The sequence below is a fragment of the Nanorana parkeri genome, unplaced genomic scaffold, assembly GCF_000935625.1.
Source record: "Nanorana parkeri isolate BGI_ZX_2015 unplaced genomic scaffold, ASM93562v1 scaffold99, whole genome shotgun sequence".
Taxonomy (NCBI): Eukaryota; Metazoa; Chordata; class Amphibia; order Anura; family Dicroglossidae; genus Nanorana; species Nanorana parkeri.
The window spans coordinates 1382592-1409353 of NW_017306367.1; the positions used below are offsets into that span (position 1 = coordinate 1382592).

Sequence of the window (26762 nt, forward strand, 5' to 3'; positions counted from 1 at the left end):
AACCATGCCCATAGGCAATCATTGGTTTTCACATGTTGAGCGTTTTACAGAGCGTAGGAACGCGCTGTAAAACGCCCAGGTGTGAACCTGGCCTTAGACAAGAGGGTTAGGAATGCATTGCTCATGAGAACTTACTATTGAAAAGGAAGGGCAAGTGATACAACTGGTAATAACTATGTGGGGATGAGTTAAAGAAAGTAAAAGTTCAGTTCTTAGGTAGGCTGGATAGGTTTCAGTTTTTTTTTTAGTTCTTAGGTAGGCTTCAGTTGCAGGATAGGCTTCCCTGAAGAGATGAGTTTTCAGAAACAGCTGCACAGGTTGGGAAAGGGAGTTCCAGGGGTTGGAAGAGAGTCTAGAGAAGTTCTGGAGGGGAGCGTGGGAAAAGTTGAGGACAGAGCTAGGGAGCAGGAGTGATATGGAAAAACTGTCAAAAGTCAAGTGTTGGAGAGATGCTCAGAGGGTGTTGTGAATAAGGGCCCATCCATACTTCGGCATTGTGATAATGCGTGGATTATTATGCTCATCACCACAACATGTAGTGATGTATGTAACATGTATTGTTGTGTTACAGTATCTCCTCTCCAGCCACATTCTTCAGAGGGATTTGCATATCCCATTGCATGGTAACATACAGTATGTAACAGCTGTTGCCGTTTTGAATAGAACACCAACACACTGAGGCAACATGCCTGCATTGTAGCATGCTGCAGAGCACAGTAGTGGAGTGCGTGTCATTAAAAAAGCCGGGTCATATTCGATTTTAAAACTGAACACTGAACAAATATTTACTAAATACAAGAGGAATTAGTATTTTTACTTGGTTTTTGATGTTCTTTGTGAATTTCTTTCAGTGTAGTAATCAAATGTGTAGGACTTAATAATATAAAAGTCCACTCACTGCTGCTCTCTCTCCTTGTGCAGGGTGACTGGTCTTGTACCCTCCCCCTCCTGTATTTTTCTGCAGGGAGCCTCAGTGGTTGGAGCCTGATGGGCCCCTCTCACAGCCCTGTTCGCTACACAGGCTATGTACAACAGTGATAATGTCATTGCTATCTTTTACAAGGTAACATCTGGGTTTGGTGCATACAAAGTGGGTTTATTCCTCTGTGACTACTGGCTATTAAGGAATATATTTAAATGAAATGTTTTTCTGCCCAGAGTTCAGCTTTAACCGCTTGAAGACCAGGTGTTTAGATCCCCTACCTGGCCAGGCCATTTTTCAGTGTTCAGCGCTGCGGTACTTTGACTGACATTTATTCCGTCACGCAACGCTGTACTCAAATGAATTTTATACCATTTTTTGGGGACAGATAGAGCTTTCTTTTGGTGGTATTTAATCACCACTGCGGGTTTTATTTTTTACTATATTCAGGAGAAATTACTGAAAATTTAGAGAAAAAAAAGTTTTTTTTTACATTATGCTATAAAACAACTAATATTACCCACTTTTTATCTTAGGATGCTCTGACAGCCTATTTATATTAATTTGGCTGCCTTAAAACAATGCACCCCAAAGATGCAAATGGGCCCTTAAAATTGGTTCACTAACAAGATATTTTTTTACTGCACAACTATATGTAAACCCAATCACAAGAATTTCATATAAGCTTTAACTGTCATTTCTTTCATTTCAAAAGTCATTTTCTATATTTGTACAGTTCAGCTTTATGTAAACAAATAAATGGTGATCCTGCCATGAATGTCCTTGAAAGCATTTCCTATTATAGGGAGACAGCACTCTTTTACACTCTACCAATTGTTCTCCTGCCTTATCATCCTGTCACACGGGCTTCCGATAGGGACTACACGCCACTGTTTCAACACACATACAAGTAGATAGGAAGTGGCTACACAGAGACTGCCTGAGGTCACCAGCACTGAGATGTAACAATAATTTAAAATGTGAAAACAAGTATTTTATTATAAATGACTTTTTTATGCTATACAGTACTTTAGTTATCTAAATGTCATGGCAGTTGGGACTTTGTGAAGTTATACATCTAAGCAATCAGTAGATATAGATATAGTCCACTGATGTTTATGTGTTCCTCAACTTTCCCTCTAAAAGTCAAGCTTGGCTCTGCCTCCCTATAGGTCACCCATCATTATTTATTACAGGTATTTATATAGCACCAACAATTCATGCAGCGCCCTACATACTTCACAATCGATAATACGAAATCACCTGCACTCCATACAGCGTACAGACCTTGGATGAAAGGTTGGTGCTTGAAGTGACAACACGGATGGTGTCATGTCAGATACAGTCCATAATAGAAGTCACCAGCACTCGATGATATGTGCAAGAAGTAAAGCACTTTTTATTAAATCGTCACATGCGTCAAACAGGCAACGTTTCGGGGCCACGCAGGGTCCCTTCTTCTGGGCTACATTCTGAAGTTGCATACTTGTTGTTGTCTCTATGTCACCCAGAAAAAGGGACCCTGCGTGGCCTCGAAACGTTGGCTGTATGACGCATGTGAAGATTTAATAAAAAGTGCTTTACTTCTTGCACATATCATCGAGTGCTGGTGACTTCTATTATGGACTTCATACTTCACATTCACATCAGTCCCTGCCCTCCAAGAGCTTAGAGTCTAAGGTCCCTATCTCACACGCATACAGGGCCGATTTAGACAGGAGCTAAGTAACCTTCTAGCATGTCTTTGGAGTGTGGGAGGAAACCGGAGTATCCAGAAGAAAATCCACACAAGCACAGGGAGAACATAAAAACTCCATGCAGATAGTGTCCCGACCAGGATACAAACCAGGGACCCCAGTTCTGCAATGCAGAAGTGCTAACCACTAAGCCCCTGTGCTTTCCTTTATATGAAAAGACCAAAAGGGAGGAGAAAGGAGGCGTGGCCTAGCTTGACTTTACAAGGAAAGTCAAGATTTCCATATAACTGCAGGTGTTTAATTCTACTGATCATTTCAATGTTAATAGACAGTAACCTCTGCTTTATGCATTTTATTTATCATATGCTCATTTTTAATTGCATAGACTTGTAATAGGTTTGCTTTAAGGAGAGAAGAGAGGACTGAATTCATTTTTCTGTTATTAAATTCATTTTTGTAAATCACAGTGACAGAGTCAATGTTTGCTATATATACTACAGAGTACACAAATATAAATGATTAATTAAGGCATGGGAAGATCTGTGTGTGTACAAACCAGGGACCCCAGTTCTGCAATGCGGAAGTGCTAACCACTAAGCCCCTGTGCTTTCCTTTATATGAAAAGACCAAAAGGGAGGAGAAAGGAGGCGTGGCCTAGCTTGACTTTACAAGGAAAGTCAAGATTTCCATATAACTGCAGGTGTTTAATTCTACTGATCATTTCAATGTTAATAGACAGTAACCTCTGCTTTATGCATTTTATTTATCATATGCTCATTTTTAATTGCATAGACTTGTAATAGGTTTGCTTTAAGGAGAGAAGAGAGGACTGAATTCATTTTTCTGTTATTAAATTCATTTTTGTAAATCACAGTGACAGAGTCAATGTTTGCTATATATACTACAGAGTACACAAATATAAATGATTAATTAAGGCATGGGAAGATCTGTGTGTATACATGGTAACAGTGATGACTGGGCCTAAACAGACCCAAAAGGCCAGAAACTGGCTGAAATAGTTTCTTTATATATCTTAATTCACCTGCTGGATAATAAAGGTGAGGACAAATGAGGTCCACATCCTTTGATATTTGCTGTCTGTCATTGTCTATATTCAGCATGGCCTATGCCATATAGATGACTGGTTTGTCAAGATTATTAGCCACATTTATGTAAGCTAAACCTGACACAGACATGGCTGTCTAATGGCTGGGATCTGTGGGCTGCTGTTAAATGTCCAGCTATAGAAATAATTTGCCTAATATACAATATGTACGTGTGCTTCATATAATAGCAGTTGCCGTTCCTAGATTTCACTTGTCCCTTGGCCATATGTCCTAGCTCAGGGGTAGGCAACCTTGGCACTCCAGCTGTAACCACCTTGTAGGAAATAAGAACGTTCTGTAATTCACTGCAAAGACAGTTCTGTGTTGCTTTATCTTTTGCTGTTTCAGACTGCATTCACACCAGATATGTTGGGGCTGCCCTAGCTGCTTTTTTCCAGCACAGCCCTCAAGCTAGACAAGGCAGTTTGCCTTGTTTTGAATGGGCTCAGTTCATACCACTGTGTCGCAGTGGTGTGCAATTAAAAAATGTACTACATGCAGTACAACAGCATTACACTGTGCTGTGATCATGGAACCTATTGAAATGTCAATTGTGACATTTCAATAAAGTTCTAACAAAAAAAAGTGAACCGTGTGATGTGCTTGGATTGGTGCATCAGCACTGTGCCTGACATCCCACACCAGCAGCTGTGTGTTGTAGTGCAACTGCTGGTGTGAACCGGCCCTTACTTAAAGGATAACTATAACTAAGGGCTTCTTCACACCAGCTACAGTGGGCCCAGGCAACCCCAACATAAAGATCAGGCACAGTTCACACCACCGCATTGCGTCACATCGCATGCATTGCTTTTTTCAGCACAGCGTGGTGCAAAGCAATCCACTGCATTGCACTGGAGGCCGATAGAACTGAATGAAATGTCACATTGTGACATTTCAATAAAGTTCTAATGAAAAAAGTCAATGTGATTCGCTGTTTCTATCGGCACCATAGCCTGCAGAGAGCACATCGGCAGACTCAGAGTTCTAATGCAGCTGTTGGTGTAAACAGGCCCTAAAACAGAAGTGTATGATTTATATGAAGGAGCTTATAATGGCAGGTATAAGTATCTGTAACTGTGCAGAAATATGATCTTTTTGACATTCCTGTTATTGTACCATGCAAGCTGGGCCCCATCCAAACCTTTGCATTTTTATTGCATTTGATATGTTGATATCGGTATGATTTTTCCAACATAAGTACTACATCAACCAAATACAATAGATTGTGCAAAAATTCACTGAAGTGCTTCAAAAACAAATGATCGGGGGCGTCCCGAGGCTGGGTGACATTTTGGTGTCACCCCTCCAATGGTGTCACCCGGGTGCAGGCCGCACCCCCCGCACCCACCTTGTGACGCCACTGCAAATGATAGACCACTTGGAGTTTTAAAATGCTAAGGTTTGGATGGGGCCCTAATGCTCTACCACGCTGGCAAATAAAACAGTGATTGAAGGAGGGACGTTGGTTGTGGTTTAGTAAATATGCCCCTCACTATGCACTTTCATTATAAATATTGATTGATCTGGGTGTCAGGAAACCTGGAGGGGGGAGTTTACTAAAACTGGAGCAGACAGAACCTGGAGCAGCTGTGCGTACCGACCAATCAGCTTTGATATTCAGTTTGTTTAGTTAAGTTTTAAAAATTAAAGCTATAAACTGATTGGTCGCACAGCTGCTTCAGATTCTGTCTGCTCCTGCCTTAGTAAATTCCCCTCAATGTTTATACTAGAGCATTTCTGTATGGTATAATAAAAAGGGATAAGAAGGTGAAAAAGAGTTAGCCTGTCACCTGGCAAAAATGTTTCTGCCAAGGTCGTGACCTCTTTACAAGTCCGGGCAGGATATTTACATGTCTGTTTAACAGAGCAAAAACGATAAACAAAGTATCTCAATACAAAAATCTTCTTTAAAAATACCTAAATGTTTATACCCAGATAGTTCACCACAGTAAAGTTACAAAATAAAAATATTTAATATAAATGAATGAAATATAAAACAATTAAAAGTTTAGAATAAAAATAAATACAAATATTTTTTTGTTGAAAAAGATTAGTAAAAATAAATACTTTTTGGTTTCGGTCTGACATTTTTTTTACAATTTTCAGTCTCAAATTTTTTTTTGGGTGCACCTCTATTTGGAACCCTATGTATGGTGCCTAGTATGCAGCAGTTATTTTAGCTTACCTTTTCCCTGCAGCAGGGCAGTTTTAACTAATATTAGTAAATATACAGATTTTGTTGATCAGACATAAACTGGTACTTTTAAGTTCACTCAAAACAGATTATTAAATTTTAGTTGGCGGTTGGCAGGTTTGATGACTCGGTCTTCAGAATACCATTGGGGAAATCTACCCCACTGCAAGACCATAACTCTGCACCTCTGCAGGGAATATGACTTATCTTGGACCTACCTTGCTTGGTTTATGCCATCCAGTTATGTGGCTGATAAACACAAAACTTCACCACCATGTGCTCCTCATGGACTAGATTGGTATCAGGTATAAAACATAAACACATCACAGAGTGCACTAGCCTCCTGAAGCATGCAAAGCTACTTTATTTTAAAATTGGTAAAAAACACTCACAATTGTATATAAAAAAGGGTTATTTGTCAAAATGTCCCAATGTCCAATCCATGCAGTGTCAATGTTTATATGAACTATGAACACTCCAGAACTTCATTCAGAACAACCACCCTGATTTAGATTGACACATTTCTGGGGTGTGCCTCCTCCAGGGATTCTGATGCAGAGGGCAATCTCCAGTAATGACTCAATCCAAGATGCATGCCGAGGTCATGGTGCTTATGCTGATAGAAGTTCTGGAGTCCGTACACCTGTAAGAACTCTGCGCATGTATGCTTTAGACCTTTGAATATTGTGATTAGAGGTGCACCGAAATGAACATTTAAAAACCGAAACTAAACCTACATTTTTTTATATTACATTTTTATTTATTTTATTATTTTTATTAAATATTTTTATTTTTTACTTTACTTTTAGGGGCTTTGTGGAAATATTAGAGGTCTAAACAGACCCCGGATATTTCCCTTTTATAATAGAAAAAGAGATTGAGGACACAGAGTACTCAATCTCTTATTCTGCATCCCCTGTTATGAATGAACAAGAATCCTCTATACTGAGTGTTTCTGTTCATTCATAACTTAGAGATAGTATGTTTACTATAACTACAATCATGAATCAACAGGAGGTGATGTAGATCCCTTCCCATTCATTCATAATTGAGGACACAGTAACCATACTATGTCCTCAATTATTTACAAACACTCAGCGATCGTTGATCGCTGAGTGTTTGTACTCACTCTCCTTCCTAACTGCTGTCACAGGAGGCTGAGCGAGCGGTGCAGGAGGAGAGCTCGATCTGACAGCTGATTCCTCCCCCGCACCTCCGGCCCGGCCTCCTGTGACAGCGCTGGCTGTCTCCGCCCACATACCGCTCTCCTCTGATCTGTCATAGGAGGCTGAGCGGTGTGGGAGGAGAGACGCCTGCTGCCTGTGACAGTTTCTATCCTCCCCAATGGGACAAAGAGCAGCCCCCAGCACTTTCGGCATTTTGCCTAAAGTGCCATTTTCGGACGATATGTTTCGGCGGCCGATGTATGGGTGCATCCCTAATTGTGATAGAGAAGCTTTTTTTCAGTATTTAATTGTAAGTGTTTGAAATAACTTTGAAATAAAGTAGCTTTACATGCTTCAGAAGGCCAGTGTGCTTTGGTGTGTGTTTATGTTTTTGAGGTTATGTCATGGCTGAACACGGATGGATGGTGCCAGGCTACAGCAGGCTACAAACAAGCCAGTGGGGTGATCAGCCGCAATAGAGCACTCAACTGAGCTATCTCTCATGGGTGGACATATTTAAAAATAATGAAAAATAATCACAAGTGAGCTTCAGGTTTTCACCACAGTAGCTTAGTTTCATCAGGCACCAAGAAACTAGCTTATATCTGATACGTATGGCTGTGCAGATGTGCATTTTAAAAATGAATTTGTAAAGATTAATGGGTAGTCCACTAGGGAAGTCAGAAATAGAAAAATATTTGGGGGTCATAGTATTGAATAACAATAGATTGAATAATAGCTTGCTATGCCAGGCTGCAGCAAACAAAGCTGGCAGAGTACTGTCTTGTATTAAAAAGGAAATGTACTGTAGAGACAAGGGGATTATTTTGCCACTTTATAGATCGCTGGTTCGGCCTCATCTTGAGTATGCGGTTCAGTGTTGGTCACCAATCTACAGAAAGGATGTCCTGGAGCTGGAGAGACTCCAGAGAAGGGCAAGGAAACTAATTAAAGGAGAACTATGGGATTAGGGCTTTTCCCCATAGTTCTCCGCAGGGTAACGGGAGGACACAAACTAGCGTCCTCCCGTTACCCAAAGCTCAGTATACCGCAAGCTGCAGCTCGTGGTATACTGAGACACTGCAGCTGAAACAAATCCCGACAATTATGTCTGGATCCGCCCAGCTGCGTGAGTGACAGCTGGCTCTGCCTATCTAGAGGCAGAGCCAGCTGTACCCGCCCCCTCCCCGATCCAGTCCGCCAGTCAGCGCTGGAGGATCGGACAGGGGAGGGGAGAATCCAGTCACTCCCCTATCACGGCTCACGAATTTAACCACAAAGGGCGTAGGGGCTTCTTTTCAGTCAGGGCGGTTACATTTTGGAACTCTCTGCCACAAACAGTGGTATCAGCAGAGAGTATTTAATAATTCAAAAACCAATGAGATACCTTCCTCAGAGACCATAACATGGGGCACAGGTACTTTTAAAACCTAGAACCACACAGGGACTCACATACACATACGCACGCACTACACACACACTTACACATAAGGTTGAACTTGATGGACCTGTGCCTTTATTCAACCTCAAATACTATGTAACTATGTAAACCCGCACATGTGCTTATTAATGCATTTTATTCTTTTATGCAGATATTTTCAAGTTTTTCCGGATACAGTTCAGTAAAAATGAGGAATGTGATCAAAATGACCAGTTAATAGACACCTCCTAGCAAGATCAAGCCAGGGAAATTCAAGGTCTGTGAAGGAGTATAATCTTATATTTTATCTCATCAGCTTGCCAGACAGAAAAAAACAACCTCTGGGCTTTGCTTTATTGGGCTAGAAACTTTTTCTGCCCTCATTTTGTCGAACACATTTTGTACCAGTTTAAAGACGCTGAAACCAAAATTGTAGATTCTGTTCACGGCTGCCAGCACAGAGGATATACAGGATGAATGAGGAATGTGGTCTACTGGGTCGAGAACTCTCCAAGATGACTGATGAAGAAATGCTGTCTCACAGCAAAGAAGAACTTGTCAGGAAGTTAAGAGAAGAGGAAGCAGAAAAAATGGCCGCTCTTATTCAAAGGGGTCGTCTGATAAAAGAGGTCAACCGCCAGCTGCAAGGCCATTTGACAGAGATTCGTGAGTTAAAACAAGTTAACCATCGTCTTCAGGAAGAGAACAGAGAGCTGAAAGACCTCTGCTGCTTCTTGGATGATGACCGATTAAAAAGCAAGAAACTAGCTAGTGAGTGGCAATTATTTGGCTATCATGCAGCTAAAGTCTTAAGGGAAGACTTGGGGGGGTACCTTAAAAAACTCACGGAACTGGAGAGGCGGCAAGATGAGCTCGTGAGGGAAAACACATGCCTTTCTGAAGTTTTTCTGGCTTTAGAAGAAGATGGGGCCTCCATAAGGCACCATGCTAGCCCTGTGGCATCATCAGAGCTTAGTCTTTTACCCTGTGGACCACGAGACTTGGGAGATGGGAGCTCCAGTACAGGCAGTGTCGGAAGTCCAGACCAGCTGCATGTTGTTTGTTCACCTGATGACTGAAAGTGGTTTGGCAAACCAATTTGTTGAATGTATATGGCTGTGAATGAAAAGACTCTTGGCCTCTAAAGTGGGATAAGGCCACTGATAGGGTGGGGGGAATCTGGGAATAACTGCTTGGTATTTTTACCCATACACTCCTTTTCGTGTATATACTGTACACACAAAAACTTGAAGCCATGTATTCTTTTCTGTAAATAAGCTGATGAACAAATATATGTACGTGGCTGTGAGTCAGTACAATTTCTTCTCTCAGTCGCTGTATGTATACAGATAGTAGATAAAACACATTCTACCTTGTCAATGATCTCTGTAGGTATATATGGGTAAGAGACAGTACAATCTTTTCACAGTCAGTGATCTCTGTATGTGTACAGGTAAGCCATTGTACAATGTCTGTTCCCAGACTCAGATTTCTGTATGTATACAGGTGAACGATAGTACAGTACAGTGTCTGCTCCCATTCACTGATCTCTGTATATTTACAGATAAGATAGCTAAACAATCACTCCACATACATTTAATAGTCTCAGATTAGTTCTGATGTATCTGAGGTGTGTGTTTTTAATTGCTCATATTGCCACATTTTGTTAGATATTTCGCGTTTCTGCTGTTTGAACAGATATGCATTTGAATATGTCATCTTTTATCACAATAATCCTCATCTCCCACTGTGCAACAAAACGTATCCATGCTACATGCCATCAGTGACACTGAAAATGGTTTGATTTGGTGTAAATGGTTTTCTCTGGCAAAAATGGGAGATGCATAGATGTATTGCGTGATCATACATGGATTGATCTTTACAAACAATGCCTGAATTAAGCATTGCTTTCAAGGATTAGACCATGTAGGGATTTCATATGGGTGACAATGAGTGCTCCTGACTGTCAGAAGTGGCCATTCATCACCTATTGACCAAATTTTGAAAATATTTATGTATATTTGTAAGGGATGTGGATCCCAGCAACACACTGATGGAGAAAACGATTGGCAGTCTCATTGACTGTGTTTGCTGGTGAGACATCTTGTATGTTCTTGGCTTTATACATTGCCAGACAAATAAATAAGAATGTCATCGACAGGAAGGCTTCTTTAAATACTGACATACAAAATGATTGACAGCATTATCTCTGCTCCTATACTTTTAAGAACAATGAAGGAAATGTGGTATTGAACAGATAAACCTATAGCTGTGCTGTTAAAGTTACATGATATTATACCCCCTAGGCAGATCTGTGGCATGAGACTGCAGGTTTAGTATTTGTGTGATTTCAGCGATCTAACAAACCAAACACTCTTATGCTGCATTTCACTAGGAATAAAATATCCTAAATAATGCCCTATACGTCTTACTGTGTGCCAAGGATCTGCAGGTTCCTGGAAAATTAGTATTATGTGGTTAATAGTGGCTAAGGCTGTAGAAATCTGGGTACCAGAACTGGGTCATGTCATCCTGTGATTTAACTTTTTTTAAACTTATTTTGTGCCTGCCAGGGGATCAGTCAGTGAGCACTACATGCCTTTTCAGTATACTTTAGGTTCTATAATACAAGTCATTTCACCTGGCATGGATCTCTCTTAAGCAGGCAATACATGAGAGGGCAGTCACCCAAATTACTGGACTGAGCAATTAATTCACATCAGTTGTAGCAGGCAGACATCAGCTCCTGCCTGTACCACACTCCTCTTGCTTTCAAATAACATTTGAAAGGTTGTCACACCTTGACAAATTACAGATCATACCTGAATGTCTGACCACATCCTTTCATGTAAATTGCCAGCCTTTTACAATCCAATGAGCAGTGCATCTCTCTCTCTCTCGTTAAACAATTCTATTTAATAGTGAATCTCAATATGTAATACATGTACCCCCTAGCTGTGCCTCTTACAAGGGTAACCCTGTAACCCTGAGTGTACAAGGGTAAACTCAGTATTCAAAATCAAATACAAAACAAATTTAAATTGTTATAATTGGTTATATACATTTATATGACAGTCACTTAGAAGTCAAGGTTATACAATGCAGTTTTTGCATGCAGAGGCTGCCAACTCAGGAGGTGTGTAAATGGCAGAACAGAAGCTAATTAGAGAAGGGTTGAGTTTAGGGGTAGGTTAGTGTATGGATTAAGTGTTTTGGGGACTAAAACTGAACCCTGGGATGCTTTGAAAATTGAACAGCAAAACAATAGTATTTTTCCTCCTCTTTTCTTATAGTTTGAATCTACCCTTTATAAAACTGTGACATCATCAGTTTTTCTTGCCTAATCTACTGCCTTTTTTGCGTGTCGGAGTAAACTACAAATCCCATAATGCTTAGACATATTAGTTATGTGGTGGGCAGGGCTGAGGGTATTGAAATGTGCATAACCTGGCAATCAAGCCTAGCAGGTGTGGATGGGAGGGTCAGACCAGGGGTCCCTCAGCCACTCAATCATCTGATGCAGGTTGGCAGGACAGTCTGAGCAGGACAGTCTACACAGTGGCAAGACTGCTGGCACCGGAAAGGAGAGGGCATGGGTCACCAGTTTTACCAACAGGAAACTAATGAGAATGAGCGATAGAAACCAGAAAATAAAAACTGGTTATTTAATGGCTGCAGCACAATCTGGGGAAAAAAGTACTCCATATTATGGCAAGGTAAGACATGACATTTACAAAAGTGCTTTTGGGTTTCTGACCAGAGTTCACCTTTAAGCTTTGGGGGGGATAAGAATTTATGTCTTTTTTAGGAGTTAATTTAAGTGTCAAGGCTAGGGAGTAGTTAATTGCTAACAATGCAAAAATTGAAGAAAAGCATATTTTTTAATGTTATTAAATATGCATTTCTTTAATTTTTGCAAAAGGTGAACTTAGCCTGAAGGCTAAGCTAAAGGCTAAGTTCACCTTTTGCAAAAATTAAAGAAATGCATATTTAATAACATTAAAAAATATGCTTTTCTTCAATTTTTGCATTCAAGCCCGGAAAGCATTGCAGTGATCACTCAATCAGGGCTGCAGAGCTCAGGCTTCTGCACATTCTCATACAGGCAGAGCTCCGTTATCATGTACCTGACTGGAGACTCAGCTGAGAAGGGTGCTACCCGTGCACCTCTCATCCCACACCACTGGAAGTAGTGAGGGGGATGTATGGATAGAGTGGAGCACAGGTGCCAATACTGGTGGCTGGCCGGTTCTTGAGGAGGCGCTTGAGTGCGTTGGACAAGCTGGTGAATCGGCAGGACCAGGATGACACTTGGACCTCTTGAAATCAGAGCAGGCAACGGGTGTGAGACCAACGGAACACTGGCTGGATGTCGTTGTTCATGGTACTGATGGAGGGATCCACCAAGTGGCAGACCAGGAAGGAAGTCAGGTTCAAGCTGTGGTCATACACAGGGAGCCGAATCTTGAGGTGCTGAATCACAGATTAGGAGCAGGGTCAGGAAACGTAAGCCAGGGTCATACACAGGAGATCAGAGAGCACCTGTACGCTAACGAGCGTGCTTCTGCACGCTCACGTGCGTGCGCTGTTGCGCATAAACGTTCCGGTACATGCGCGTTCACGTGCTAAAGGGTGTTTTCTAAGCAATGGATTACATACTTGTGTGCGTGCATGTTTTTGGGCAGGAGTCCATCTGCAGGTAAGCCTCCTATATCCGTACTGAAGTACGGAGTATCAATTAGGAGAGAAGGGAAAGGACGGCTGGATGGGATGAAGGACTGCTCTACCGTATCTAACCAGAGAGAAAATGGCTGGATGCTGTATGACCTGATTTAATACAGTTTGAAGTCCAGCCATCCTTTCCCCATCTCTCCTAACTGAAACTTCGTACCTCAGTAGGGAGCTCTGACCAGAGCCGTAGCTAGCTCCTTTTGCTCCCGAGGCAAGAACGGAAAACTGTGCCCTCCAACAGACCTGTGCGGTATGTGACTTCATGCGCCCTGCCTCCAGGGCGGTGGAGCACATGCGCAGAATGCGCTGGTGGCCAAATCCAAAATAGCATCAAAATTTGTTTCGTTTGACGAAACGATTGAAAACATTTTTTTGGCTGGTGGCCAAATCCAAAATAGCATCAAAATTTGTTTCGTTTGACGAAACGATTGAAAACATTTTTAGTTTCCACTCATTTCGTCCGAAACACATTTTTTAGTCTTTACACATGTCTAGTAATGTGTGTGTGTGTTTTATTTTTTTCCACTGTAGGGTGGGCTCCAGGGAAATATTATGGGTCTAAACAGACCCCTGACATTTCCCTTTTGAAATAGAAAAAGAGCTTGAGCCCACAGAGTCCTCTGCCCATACTTGTGGGGGAGAGCAGCAGGGAACTGAAGAGAAGCTGGAGCCTGTCCCGCTCATCTTCTCCCTGCCGAGCTGCAGCTGTGTTGGCCGCCTGGTGCCCGTTGCCAATGGCGCCCTGTGCTCACCATGGCAACAGGGGGCTCAGCTGCGCCTGAGGCGAATTACTCACTCACCCCATGGTAGATACAGCCCTGGCTCTGACTGGGAGAGAATATGCAGAAGCCTGAGCTTTGTAGCTGTGATCGAGTGATCACAGTTGCAATGCTTTCCAGGCTTGGATGCAAAAATTAAAGAAAAGCATTTTTGTAAATGATTAAATATACATTTCTTTAATTTTTGCAAAAGGTGAACTTAGCCTTTAAGGATTAAGTGTATGGTGCTGGGATGAGGGGGCTCATTTCCAGGGTGAGGTTAGTTACGAGTAGAGGTAGGGAAGGGTTAAGTACTAAGTATGTTTTTTTTGGGGTTATAGTTTTTTATTTCATTCTCGAAAAAATTACCAGCGACAAACCCGCAGGACCAAGAACAGATATATATTTTCTACTAATTTTATGAGAATCTTTAGATAAACTGACATATATCAGAGTTACATGGTAAATATTTGCTGTAATAAGGGGGTACATTAAGTTATTAATAATACTGATCTACACCAAAGGGACATGACCCGGGATTGGGGCCTATATTTGTTCAGCCCTTATGATAAAATTGCAAAAGTCTCCTTTGTAAAATAAAAAGGAAGAAAGAAAAGCATCTGTTTCCCACAGCACGGAGAGGCAGAATATGACTGGTTACTATGACAACACAGGCACTTTGCTTTCCTCCAGGTTTTATAAATCTGGCTCTTTATGTATGTATAAAGCAGAGTTCAACTTTGTTACCTGTTAATTATTCTCTGTAGATAAAACATATGGGTATAAAAGCTTACTTTCTGCACACTTTACACACATTTAAATAAATATATATTTGGGAATTTATAAGTGACTTTCTTTTTGTGAAATCATGATTTGTGTTGTTGGTTTATAAATTTGAATGATTGACATTGTGTTACACTGTGCATGTATCGTATTAAGAACTTCAAAAGCACTTTCTAAAAATGAGGCCTGTCATGCTCCTTTGCAGTGCCCTCAAGAATTGATTTAACAGGGTAACTGCATACACATATGACGGTGTTTGCCTTTTTTGAAAAATGTGTTTCTTTAAATTGTTACTTTGCCCTCTAACATACACACTCATCTCTTACAACGTCACACCCTTTTCCTCTCTCATTGTTTAAAGCTTGTCTTCAGAATTATTAATAGCAAACCAGGAAATACAGAGACCCCAGCCTGGCTGTCTACACTTTATAACCATGTACTGTATAAATTGCATAACTGTTAAGTCATTCCTCTATTTTGGAAAAAAGGATTTCTTTATAGTCAATATACTGTATTTCTAAGCTTCAGAAATTCAACCCAAACACTAAAATCTTATAAAAGCTTTAATTTGTTAATGCAAACCTGGTCCTTTTGCCGGAGACCGTACAAGCACACATATTAGGGTTAATTAAGAAATAATAAAGAATTAAAAATGAACAAGTTTCATACAAACTAAATTTCTCTTTCAATACAGGATCAGGAATAATCTGAAAGTATTGGGTTACACAGCTGCCTACAGGAGAAATCGGACACTGTCAACAAATAAAGCAGTTGGTCGGCCATGTATAATCCCTCCCACTCCAATCATGTTTCAGTTTGTTACTGGTGTGCTAGTAGAATGGATGTATGTTGCCAGTTTTAACTAGACATCTTTTACTTTTAATATACTTTTATATTCTTTCTTCAATCAAGATTCACTGCTACGCTGCTGATCTGAGCTTATTTTGCCACTATGTGGATCAGTTAATCCTCAGCTCCGCCTTCAAGGCTGTACCTGGACCGTGCTCACCCGAAGATTGCAGGGCTTGTCTGTATTGTGACCTAGGGCACAGGGCTCTGCTTGTGGCACTTCTCAGACTGATTTGTTTGCGCTTTATGGGTCCAGGGTTGTGACCTCTGGTGTGATCCAGCTGCCTAAAAACTATCTTGAGAGTATGCCCATGGAAGGGGCAAAGAATTCCTGGAATGTGACATGCTCGCTGGGTTCTGCATGTGGCACTCTCCAGTATTCTAGTACTGTGCCTGCTCGCTGCAAAATGCTCTTCAGGCCCACTATAAAGGTATATCCTGGGCTTTGCCCTATATGTGTATGATGCACTTGTATTTTTTCTCTCCTTGTTTAATAAGTGCTGGGCCACCAACTGCAAGTAGGCACACCTTCTACACTCTGCCTATCTTTTCCTGCCTTTTTGCCCTTCTGCAGCAACCTTACTCACTCAGCTGTGGATGATGAGTAGTCTCATCACTCCATTTTGGATGAGCTTGAGCCTTAGGAGTGTCAGCACTGGCGGAACTACCAGGGTCGCACCAGTCACATACGCGACCGGGTCCTGGCGTTCCGCCACTTTGGGGGGGCCCGGAAAGGCAGAAGAGGGCCCAGTGCCGACATTATAGAAAAATCGTGTGTGGGGATACAGGTCCGCTTGACTGACATTCTGAGGTGCCATTGACATTTCCCCATTACTCGGCTCAGAACGCTCAGAGCGAGCTGCACGATGTACTGGGAGGGATTTTAAGAGGTTGTGGGCGTGCCCTAGGCACAGGGGGGCTCGGCCTGGGCATCCCACTGATGCCGTGCAGGCCGCCTGGGTCGCTATGGCATCTCAGGCTATCAAGAGCAATGCGCCTCGTTCTGAGCTGTGTCAGTGACAGCCAACAGCTGCTGCAGAAGAGACTGGACCCGGCGTTTGCAGAGAACGAGGAGGCGGGGCCCGGCGACCTAAGAGCAGGAGGGGCCAGTGATGTAAGAGGAGGCAGGACCCGGGGACGTAAGAGGAGGCGGGGCCCAGGCGACCATGGAGGCGGACCGCGTTGACAGGTAAGAGGTGTGCAGCCCACCTGAGACCCTGCAGAGCCCACCATAGAGAGTCTATGGTGGGCTCTTCAGGGTCACTCTCAGGTGGGCTGTTTGGTATATCAGGTGGGCTCTGCAAGGGGCATACCTAGAAATCACGGCCCCATACAAAATTTTGCTATGGGGTCCTGTGATTTCTAGTTACGCCCCTGAGTATAACTCTTGAGTCTCCTTATGAACTTTAAGAAATGTATTTCACAGTGAGGGCAAAAACCTGTTTTTTTGCAATTGCAGGTTTCCTTAATACTGCTGTCAGCACTCTTGAGACACATTCCCAGGTGTCAAACTGACAACCCAGCCCTGCAGATCACAGAAGAACTACTCTCCCAGTGTCATTGGTGGGGCTTAGCTATTAGTTTGAAAGCCACTACAGTTCTGTGTATCAGGAATGGCTGCCAGTGATACTGTCTTGGTGTAATTTGCAGGGTGTGGGGGTCAGTTTGAAAGCAGGTCCCAGTCTTTGTATCTGGAGACACTGTTAAACACTAATGAGATACAAAGTGGGACCCAGATGTCAAGCTAGTAGTCCTGCCCCACAGATAAAGAGAGGATCCAGGGTAACTTGTAAAGCCAGGTACAGACTAGTACATGTTCAGGAACTGGTACTGTACTGGGTAAAACAATACAGTTGAAGAGTCTTTTCTTTATGTAGATTAATTTCATGTGGAGCTATCATCTCCAGGCATGTCAACTTGGCAAAGCAGCTTTTATAGTGATAAGGAACGTGCACCCTAGAATTTCTCAGGGAACATTAAACAGGAATATAACACATGTACCTTGATAAATGCATAGCACCATGTTTGACTTCTGTCCTTACAGCAGTTGCCCAGCAATCAGCATTGGAAAACTGCCAGCTAATACCAGTGACGCCATTCAATTTACAGTGTGATTAAGCCCCTTTCATGCTACACTGCTTGGCCAAAAAAAAGTCACCATCTGGATTTTGGGTAGTGTTATGGTCTGGGTTTGCTTCAGTTGGTCAGGTTTATGTTCAGCAGTGTTATGTCTCCAAACAATTAGGTTGCCTACCTGAATATACCGAATGACTGGGTTTTTCCATCAAGTGATTTTTTTCTTCCCTGATGTCACAGGCATATTCCAAGATGACAACGCCAGAATTCATCTGGCTCAAATTGTGAAAGAGTGGTTCGGGGAGCATGAGACATCATTTTCACACACAGATTGGCCACCACAGAGTCCAGAACTTAACCCTATTGAGGATCTTTGGGATGTGCTGGAGAAGACTTTACGCAGTGGTCCCACTCTCCCATCATCACTACAAGATCTTGGGAAAAGAATGAATGCAACTTTGGACGGAAATAAATGTTGTGACATTGTATAAGCTTATCGGAACAATGCCACAGCGAATGCGTGCCGTAATCAAAGCTAAATAACTGTAACACAATATTACAGTGTGGGACTTTTTGTTTGCCCGGCAGGATATTTATGCATTTGACAGCACCAGGGCACAGAGGAAGCAAGCTCAAACCAGTCAGACTTTGCAAGCACAGGCTGCAGATACAGTGATACCTTGGTTCACGAACACTTCTGTTCGCGAACAATATGGTTCGCGAACAATTCAGTTCGTGAACAGAAAGTTCGGCAAAATGTTGCCTCCGTTCGCAAACTCTGCATCAGGTGACGAACATGACCGCGGCCTTCTTTTCGATGCTCTGACACATGGTCGTGGCTTCCTGTAGTCGGGATCGTGGTCGCAGACAGCTGTGCACACTTACTGTGAAGCTTTTTTGTGTGCTTTTTAGCACAGTACTGTACAGTATTACTGTATTCAATCCAGCATGACTCCCAAGAAAGTGCAGAGCGGTAATGAAGGTGACAAGAATGTGCAAAGCGTTAATGAAGGTGACAAGGACATGCAGTGCGGTAATGAAGGCAACCAGAAAGTGCAGAGCAAGCATGGTGGGGAAAAGAAAGTGCAGAGCATTAATGAAGGTGACAAGAATGTGCAGAACATTAATGAAGGTGACAAGAACCTGCAGAGCGTTAATGATTGTGACAAGCATGTGCAGAGCGGTAATGCAGGTGACAAGAACGTGCAGAGCGGTAATGAGGGTAACCAGAATGTGCAGAGCAAGAATGGTGGTAAAAAGAAAGTGCAGCCCAATAATGAAGGTAACAAGAAACTGCAGAGCAAGAATGGTAACAAGAAGGTTGTGAAGAAAATAACCATTGAATTGATAAAGGAAATTGTAGAAAAGCATGATCGTGGTATTCGTGTGACTGATCTGGCCTCGGAGTACAAGATGGCGAAGTCGACAATCTCGACTATTTTGAAGAATAAAGATGCTATTAACCAGTTGACATCCGCGGTGTTAAACCCCCTTCCCATACTTCGTTAGTGTGGTTGAATGAGAAACAGCTGGCAGGTGATAGTGTTAGTGAAGCTAAGATCTGTGAAAAAGCCAGGAAATTGCACAGTAATTTACTGCAACAAAACCCCTTCACAAGTTCATCTAGTGATGAATATAAAGCCAGTAGAGGGTTTGATAAATTCTGCAAGAGAAGTGGCATCCACAGTGTGATAAGACATGGTGAGGCTTCCAGTTCTGACAATGCAGCTGCAGAAGCCTACAAGAAAGAGTTTGCAGAATTCATGAAGCCAGAAGGATACATCGCTCAACAAGTGTTCAACTTAGATGAAACAGGGCTCTTTTGGAAGAAGCTGCCGAACCTATATCACGCAGGAGGAAAAGGCGCTGCTCAAGCCCATGAAGGACAGACCCTTTTGCTGTGTTCAAACGCAAATGCTAATCTGAAGATTAAGCCACTACTTGTGTACCATTCCCAGACCCCTCCTGCATTCAAGGAACAGAATGTGAACACGGCCAGACTGCCTGTCATGTGGAGGGCCAATGCTAAAGCTTGGGTCACAAGGCAATTGTTCAATGGCTGCACGAGGTGTTCGCACTCACCGTTAAAAACTATCTTTCTGACAACGAACTGCCTAAAAGGTGTTTTCTTCTGATGGACAATGCCTCGGCATACCCACCAGCCTTGGTGGATGATATAGACGCTAAGCATGACTTTAAAAAAGGTCAAGTTCCTCCCCCCCCAACACGACACCTCTTCTGCAGCCCATGGACCAGCAAGTGATCTGCAACTTCAAGAAGCTGTACACAAAGGCGCTCTTCGCCAGGTGTTTTAATGTCACTGAAGAGACGTCCTTGACTCTGAAAGAGTACTGGAAGGAACATTTCAATGTCCTCCACTGCATCAACCTCATTGACAAAGCCTAGGAAGATGTCACGTACTGTACCTTAAACTCAGCCTGGAGGAAACTGTGGCCAGAATGTGTCACTGAACGTGAGTCTGATGCACAGGTAGTGGAGCAGATTGTGTCCATGGGCAAGACTGTGGGTCTGGACGTCGATGGTGCAGATATTGAGGAGCTTGTTAAGGATCATAAGGAGGAGCTCATGATGCAAGAACTTGCTGAACTCCAGAGGGAGCAGCAGAAGGCGCGTGTTGAGGAGCATTCCACTGAGGAAGAGGAAGACAGCGAGGAGGTTAGCAGTGGTGTTATAAAATCCATTATGGAAAAATGGAATGAGTGCCAAGATTTCTGTGAGAAGCACAACCCCAACATAACTGTGACGAGCTGAGTCTTGAATCTGATGAACGACAACGTGGTCTCTCATTTCCGGAGGGGGACTCTCCCGCCAAACAATAACCTCCTCCCCACCCAACTTTCTGTCCTCCACACCAGAAGTTGCCCCAAGAAAGGTTAGTGTTCACTCTTTTCATACTGTATTGTATTGTACTTTGTTTCATATTTATGTGGTAAAAAATGTTTTTTACATATGGTTCAGAACGCATTAACCTTATTTACATGGAACCCTATGGGAACATTTTATTCTGTTCGCAACCAAAATCGGTTCGCGACCACGTTCGTAGGGGTCAGAATGGATTAATCTTTTTTACATTGAACCTTATGGGGAAATTTGATTCGGTTCGCGACCAATTCGGTTTGCGACCAGAATTGTGGAACCAATTAAGTTTGTGAACCGAGGTACCACTGTAGCTTGAGGGGTGCTGAGCAACACCATAAGTTGCATGGTATTGCTGGTAATAGCCTACAGTTTTCCAATGCTAATTGCTGGACAACCAGAGTGCAAACAGAAGTCAAACATGGTACTGTGCATTTATCAAGGTACATGTGTTATGTGGCTGCCTAATGTTCAAGTAATTCTAGGGTGAACTTCCACTTTAATTAGAACTGTCGCCTTGCTATGGACAATTAATATTTACTGATCCTGCATCATACTCCTGTGAGCCCAGGGTGGTTTTATGACACACCCATAGAGGCATGTGTTTGATGCCCTGGGCTCACAGGAAGTGGGTAATACGATACAAGGTGTCAATCAACTCGAAAAAGAGATGCTGAGGCTGGGACTAAAGGAGGATGAAAGGTGTCTATAGACCTCTCCGAGAGTGTGGAGGCGGTGATTATTTATTTGGGTGTCTTTAATTCCGTGGAATTGGGTCTCAGTTATAAGGGTCAATATGCACAGCAAGTGTCAGCGTTAAAAATGAATTAATCCTAAAAAAAAATTCGTTTTACCTGCTGTACAGGACGCCAGGAATGCATCCTGGAAGCAAGGTATATTTCCCTATTATTTAGGTCATGGTCCCTTCAAGGGGGATGAAGGAAAAACAGGTTTTGTCAGAAGTTCTCACCAATGCAGGGTGAGGGGTTCCTGGTTAGTTTTTTAGAAGGGAAACTGCTATGCAGTCTTTCTAGGATTGGTAGTCCTGAAAAGGGACCTGGAATGCGGAGGCTCGGAGAGATATTGAGTGGGAAAAAGCCTCCAACTCTGAATAGAGGCATTCGGGCTCGGTAAGGGTTGGGAGTGTCCAAAGAACACAGGAAGCCAACCTGCAGTGGTCTGTAAGGTGTGTTTGAAGCGGAACATGGCTGTGCTAGGCTGTGGACTGCTGACTACTGAGGCACTGCTGCTGGGTGTCTTTGCCTGCGTTGGAACCTCTTGGAGGCCGCTGGGACTCTAACCCCGGTGTGGGACAAATGTACTGAAGCGGTAAGCTACTGAATAATTTGTAATAAAGAGAAATAATGTTTCTTTGTCATTTTGCTGAAGATAATCTGTTTTCATTTGACCGTTTTGACAAAATAAAGATTTTATTTCATAAGATACAGCTAGCAATTGATCACAACCACCCTAAATATTACACTGCATATGCCTTGTATATCAATGTGCATTAGGCACACAGGACATACAGGTGAAACTCGAATAATTAGAATATCGTGCAAAAGTAATTGCAGTAAGTGCTGCAAAAGGGGCCCAAACCAAGTACTGAGTACATATGCATGCTTGTACTTTTCAGAGGTCCGATATTGTTCTATGTACAATCCTTGTTTTATTGATTGCATGTAATAATCTACTTTTTTGAGGTTGTGGATTTGGGGTTCTTGGGGTTTTCATGAGCTGTAAGCCATAATCATCACAATTATGACAAATCACGGCTTGAATTATCTTGCTTTGCATGTAATGAATCTATCTCCTATTAGTTTCACCTTTTAAGTTGCATTAGTGAAATAAATGAACTTTGCACGATATTCTAATTATTCGAGTTTCACCTGTATTACCAACTCCAGCTCCTCATATGCTTTTTACAAGTCAGGCTTGTGAAATAATGGCTGTGTGGTAACCCGGGTTGCTATTTCTGATTTGTTTGTTTTCGCTGACACATTAAAAACAATATAAGCATATTAACATTTGTGTGGACATATTGCAAAAAGTGTAATGTGGTGAGAATAATATAGCAGTTTAGCCCCAGTACAAAGTAAGTAATGCTTTTAATTTTTTCTTGTCGGTTCTGTTGTCACTATATACTCCTTTGAAGATGTTCAGCCTCAGGCGGCTTTTTTAGTTACTGGCAATTCCATAAATTCCAAGATCCCCTGCACATACTGACAGTCTGTTGAAATATATTTCCAGGTCATTCAAAGTCAGCAGTGGTTTTATGGAGTGCATAAGGGTGACCCCCTGACTAATTTTCTTATGCTCTTATGCTAAAAAGGGAAGAGGGCTGACTGCACCTTAGGGCTCTTTTTTTTTTTTTTTTATTCTTTATGCAAACATAAGAGCACTTACACAGAACCGTACAAACATCTGGGCCTTGCGGCCAGGCATTATCATACATTTGTATACAACTTCGGATTATCTTATTCACTACCGTCCAGCCCGGCCCACCCCCGTAAATTGCCCACACACAGGCCACACCTGTCGGGTCTACGTCTGTACTCCCATGACTTTTCCATTTTCCTTACATAAAACTTATGGATATACAGTAAGAACACATCAACTCCCCAAGGGATACTCTCCCTCGATCGGCGCGGACCGTTCCGCGGCAATCCCAAGAGAGTGAGGAAACAAACATTACACAACAAAGAACAAAAGAATACAAAGGAATCTCTGAACAAGTACCATGCTGCCCAGGTAGCAACAAATTTGTTTTGAGTCTTACCGATTGAGGATGTCAGGTCCTCCATTAGCCGAATCTCCTCCACTCTCTTCACCCACATCTCCACCGAGGGCCGACGGGCCTGCCTCCACAATGCCGGGATGCACGCCCGAGCCGCATTCAGTAGGTGGATCAGTAGGGATCGTTTATAAGTTTTCCGCAATAGCGGTGTCAGGTGGAGGAGATATGCCGCAGGAGTAAACGGGAGGGACACACCTGTGATCTGCTGGACAAGAGTGGCAATCTGGGACCAGAATGTAGTAACCCCCGGGCACTCCCCAAAAAAGTGCAGTAGTGAGCCCACCTCCCCCTCACATCGCCAACATGTCTCAGGTACCGCCGGGTACATAGCGTGCAGAGCCTTTGGGACCCTATACCATCGGGTCAGCAGCTTGTACCCCGCCTCCTGATATTTCGTTGACACGGAGGACTTGAGCGCAAAGTGCATCATACGATCCACCTGTTCGGGACTAAACTCCACCCCCAAATCCGCTGCCCATTGCCTGACGAAGTACAGAGGGGGAAGATCAGGTGGACTACGGAGACATTCGACCAGGTGTGCCAGCATGTGTCTCACTGGCTCCGCCTTTTCACATATGTTCTCAAATTCTGTACTTGGTCGTAGAGGGGGGACTCCAGCTCGGGACGTGTCCAGAAAGTGTCGTATCTGTAGGGCGCTCCAGAAACCCATGGGCGGGTCGGTCAGGTTCCCAATCTGAGCAATGGTTAACCACTGGGCTGCCCCTTGGAACTTATACAGTCTAGTAAGCAGCGACGAAGTCAGGGATCTAGCTAGTGGGGTATGCAGACCCGGGGGGAAGTGCGGTTCCCAGTCAGTGGTATGAGAGGCGAGGGCTGTGAAGAGAGCCCCGGATTTGGCAGTGCCCCGCTAATTGCCTTCATCGTGGCCCGAACCAATGGGTTCAACCAATACACGAGCGGCATCCTAGGAAAGATCCAAGGTGCACTTTGCAAAGGCAGAGTGCACTCCAATTGTTCCAGGTCCACCCACAGCTTATGTTGGGAGTTACAACACCAGTCTACTACCACCGACAGGTGTGTCGCTTTATAGTACATCACCGGATCTGGAAAGCTCAGGCCACCTGCTCTCTTGGATCTAGACAATATCTGATGCCTCAACCGTGCCCTCTTGTTCATCCATACAAAGGTTAGAAATTGAGATCTGAGCTGGCGGAGGAATGTCACTGGGATTGATACTGGAAGCGTTTGGAGGAGATATAGTAACCTCGGCATGACCACCATTTTTAAGATATTATTGCGACCCACCCACGTAAAGGAGGGGCGGTCCCAAGAGGCCAAATCTAACGTGATGCGTTTCTGAAGTGGGATAAAATTCAAGGCGAACGTTTTACGAACATCTGCAGGGATAGCCACACCAAGGTAAGTGATTGACGAGTCCGCCCACCGAAACCGAAAAGAGTCCCTCAGCTGCGCCAGTCGACCCTCCGGAAGGGAGACATTCAACGCCTCCGACTTACTCCAATTCAGTTTAAAGTCTGTCAGTTGGCCATACGCGCGTAGCGCGTGCATGACATTGGGCAGGGAAATTTCTGGGTGGGTGACATACAGCAGCAGGTCATCGGCGTAAGCCGCAACCTTATGCTGTCTCCTGCCACAGTCCAGTCCGCTTATGTCCGGGGTTCCGTGTATAGTCCTGAGTAGCGGTTCAAGGGTAAGTATGAAGATAATGGGCGAGAGTGGGCATCCCTAGCGAGTCCCATTAGAAATGGTAATGGGCTCCGACAGGGTTTTCGTTAACTCTTATTACTGCCGTAGGGTTCGAGTACAGCGACCGGATCCACTGCTGCATACCCGCCCCCTGCCCAATGTAGTCTAGCATCTCCCTCAAAAATTACCAGCTCACCCTGTCAAACGCTTTCTTCACGTCCAGGGAGAGCAGGAGAAGTGGCTGTGAGCGTGTGCGGGCTAGATGGATCACGTTCAGGGTTCTGATGGTGTTGTCCCTGGCCTCTCGGCCCGGTACAAAACCCACCTGATCCATTCCAATAAGGTCATCCAAGAAGGGGAGAATGCGGGAAGCTAATATTCGGGTAAACATCTTCAGGTCAGTATTCAGCAGTGAAATGGGCCTGTAACTAGCACATTGAGCGGGGTCTTTCCCTGCCGTAGGAATTACCGTGATTTGAGCCCTAAGGGCATCTCGGGGTAGTGTGTTTCCCTTGAGGAGTGAATTAAAGGCCTCTGAGAAGTGGGTCCCTAGGAACTCCTGGAAGGCTTTGTAGTATACTAGGGTTAGTCCGTCTGGTCCCGGTGCCTTCCCTGGTTTCATAGATTTCAGGGCCGCTTCAAATTCCCCCACCGAGATAGGGACCTCCATACTCAGTGCAACCGACTCGGGCAGGCGGGGCATGTCCGAGCTAGTCAGGTATGCTCGGATCGCCCGTGTCCGTTCCAGGGAACCCAAATGTCCCGTGTCCTGATGTAAATTATAAAGGGCAGAGTAGAACGAGTGGAATTGTCTTGCTATGTCTTTGGATTTAGAGACTAATGCACCCTCCGACGAACGGATGGATGGTATGTACGTACGGGATCTGACATCTCTCAGGGCAAGTGCTAGGAGCTTCCCAGGCTTGTTCCCAAATTCATAAAACGTGCGTCGTGCTCTTCCTAACTGGGCCCGTACCCCCTCCAACAGAAGATCTCTGAGTTCTGTACGAGTCTGGGTCAGGGCGGTCACAGTGTCCTCGTCTAAAGCAGCCCTGTGACGCAACTCCAAGTCTCTCAACTGGGCATATAAGGCATCGATTCTTTACAGTCGCTGCCTCTTCCTCCGGGCACCTATTTTGATCAGCACCCCACGCATAACACATTTGTGGGCTTCCCATAGGATAAGCGGATCCTGCTCCGGGGAGGCATTGTCCCTGAAGTAGAGTGCCAGCTCTGATTTAAGGTCGGCCAGGATAGTGTCGTCTTGCAATAGGGATTCGTTCAGCCGCCACGTAAACGGCGAGCGAATACCCTCCCCCACAAGTATACTCATGTGTACTGGGGAGTGATCGGATAGGGCCGAAGTGCCTATGGAGGTGCCCGAGAGAAGGGGCAGCGCCGCGTGTTGGAGCAAAAAGAAGTCTATGCGTGAGTAGGATTGGTGCGGGGCTGACATATACGTGTAATCCCTGCCAGTGAGATCGTTAATGCGCCAGGGATCCACTAGTTGAAGTTCAAACAATTACCGTTTGACTCTCTTCCGCTGGGCGTGCGATATTTGTGAAATTCCCCTCGTGGAGTCTAACGTGGGGTCTAGTACCATGTTAAAATCTCCCCCTAATATCCATAGTCCCTCCGCGAACATCTTCACCTGCTCCCAGAAGGATTCCAGGAAAGTCACCTGTCCAGAGTTTGGGGCATACACTGTGGCAAAGGTC

The 26762-nt window shown here is 43.7% G+C and overlaps 1 protein-coding gene across 1 annotated transcript; it reads left to right on the forward strand.

Moving 5' to 3' along the window:
- The first annotated feature begins 8888 nt into the window (after positions 1 to 8888).
- On the forward strand, positions 8889 to 9594 carry CCDC85B (coiled-coil domain containing 85B). Its single transcript, XM_018552867.1, has one exon. The coding sequence runs from the start codon at positions 8979 to 8981 to the stop codon at positions 9582 to 9584; it is 606 nt and encodes a 201-aa protein (XP_018408369.1). The 5' UTR covers positions 8889 to 8978; the 3' UTR covers positions 9585 to 9594.
- Positions 9595 to 26762: the final 17168 nt, after the last annotated feature.

What these genes read in the sequence shown, in the direction of transcription:
- CCDC85B (XM_018552867.1), top strand. Translation starts at nt 8,979, where the DNA reads ATGAATGAGGAATGTGGTCTACTGGGTCGAGAACTCTCCAAGATGACT.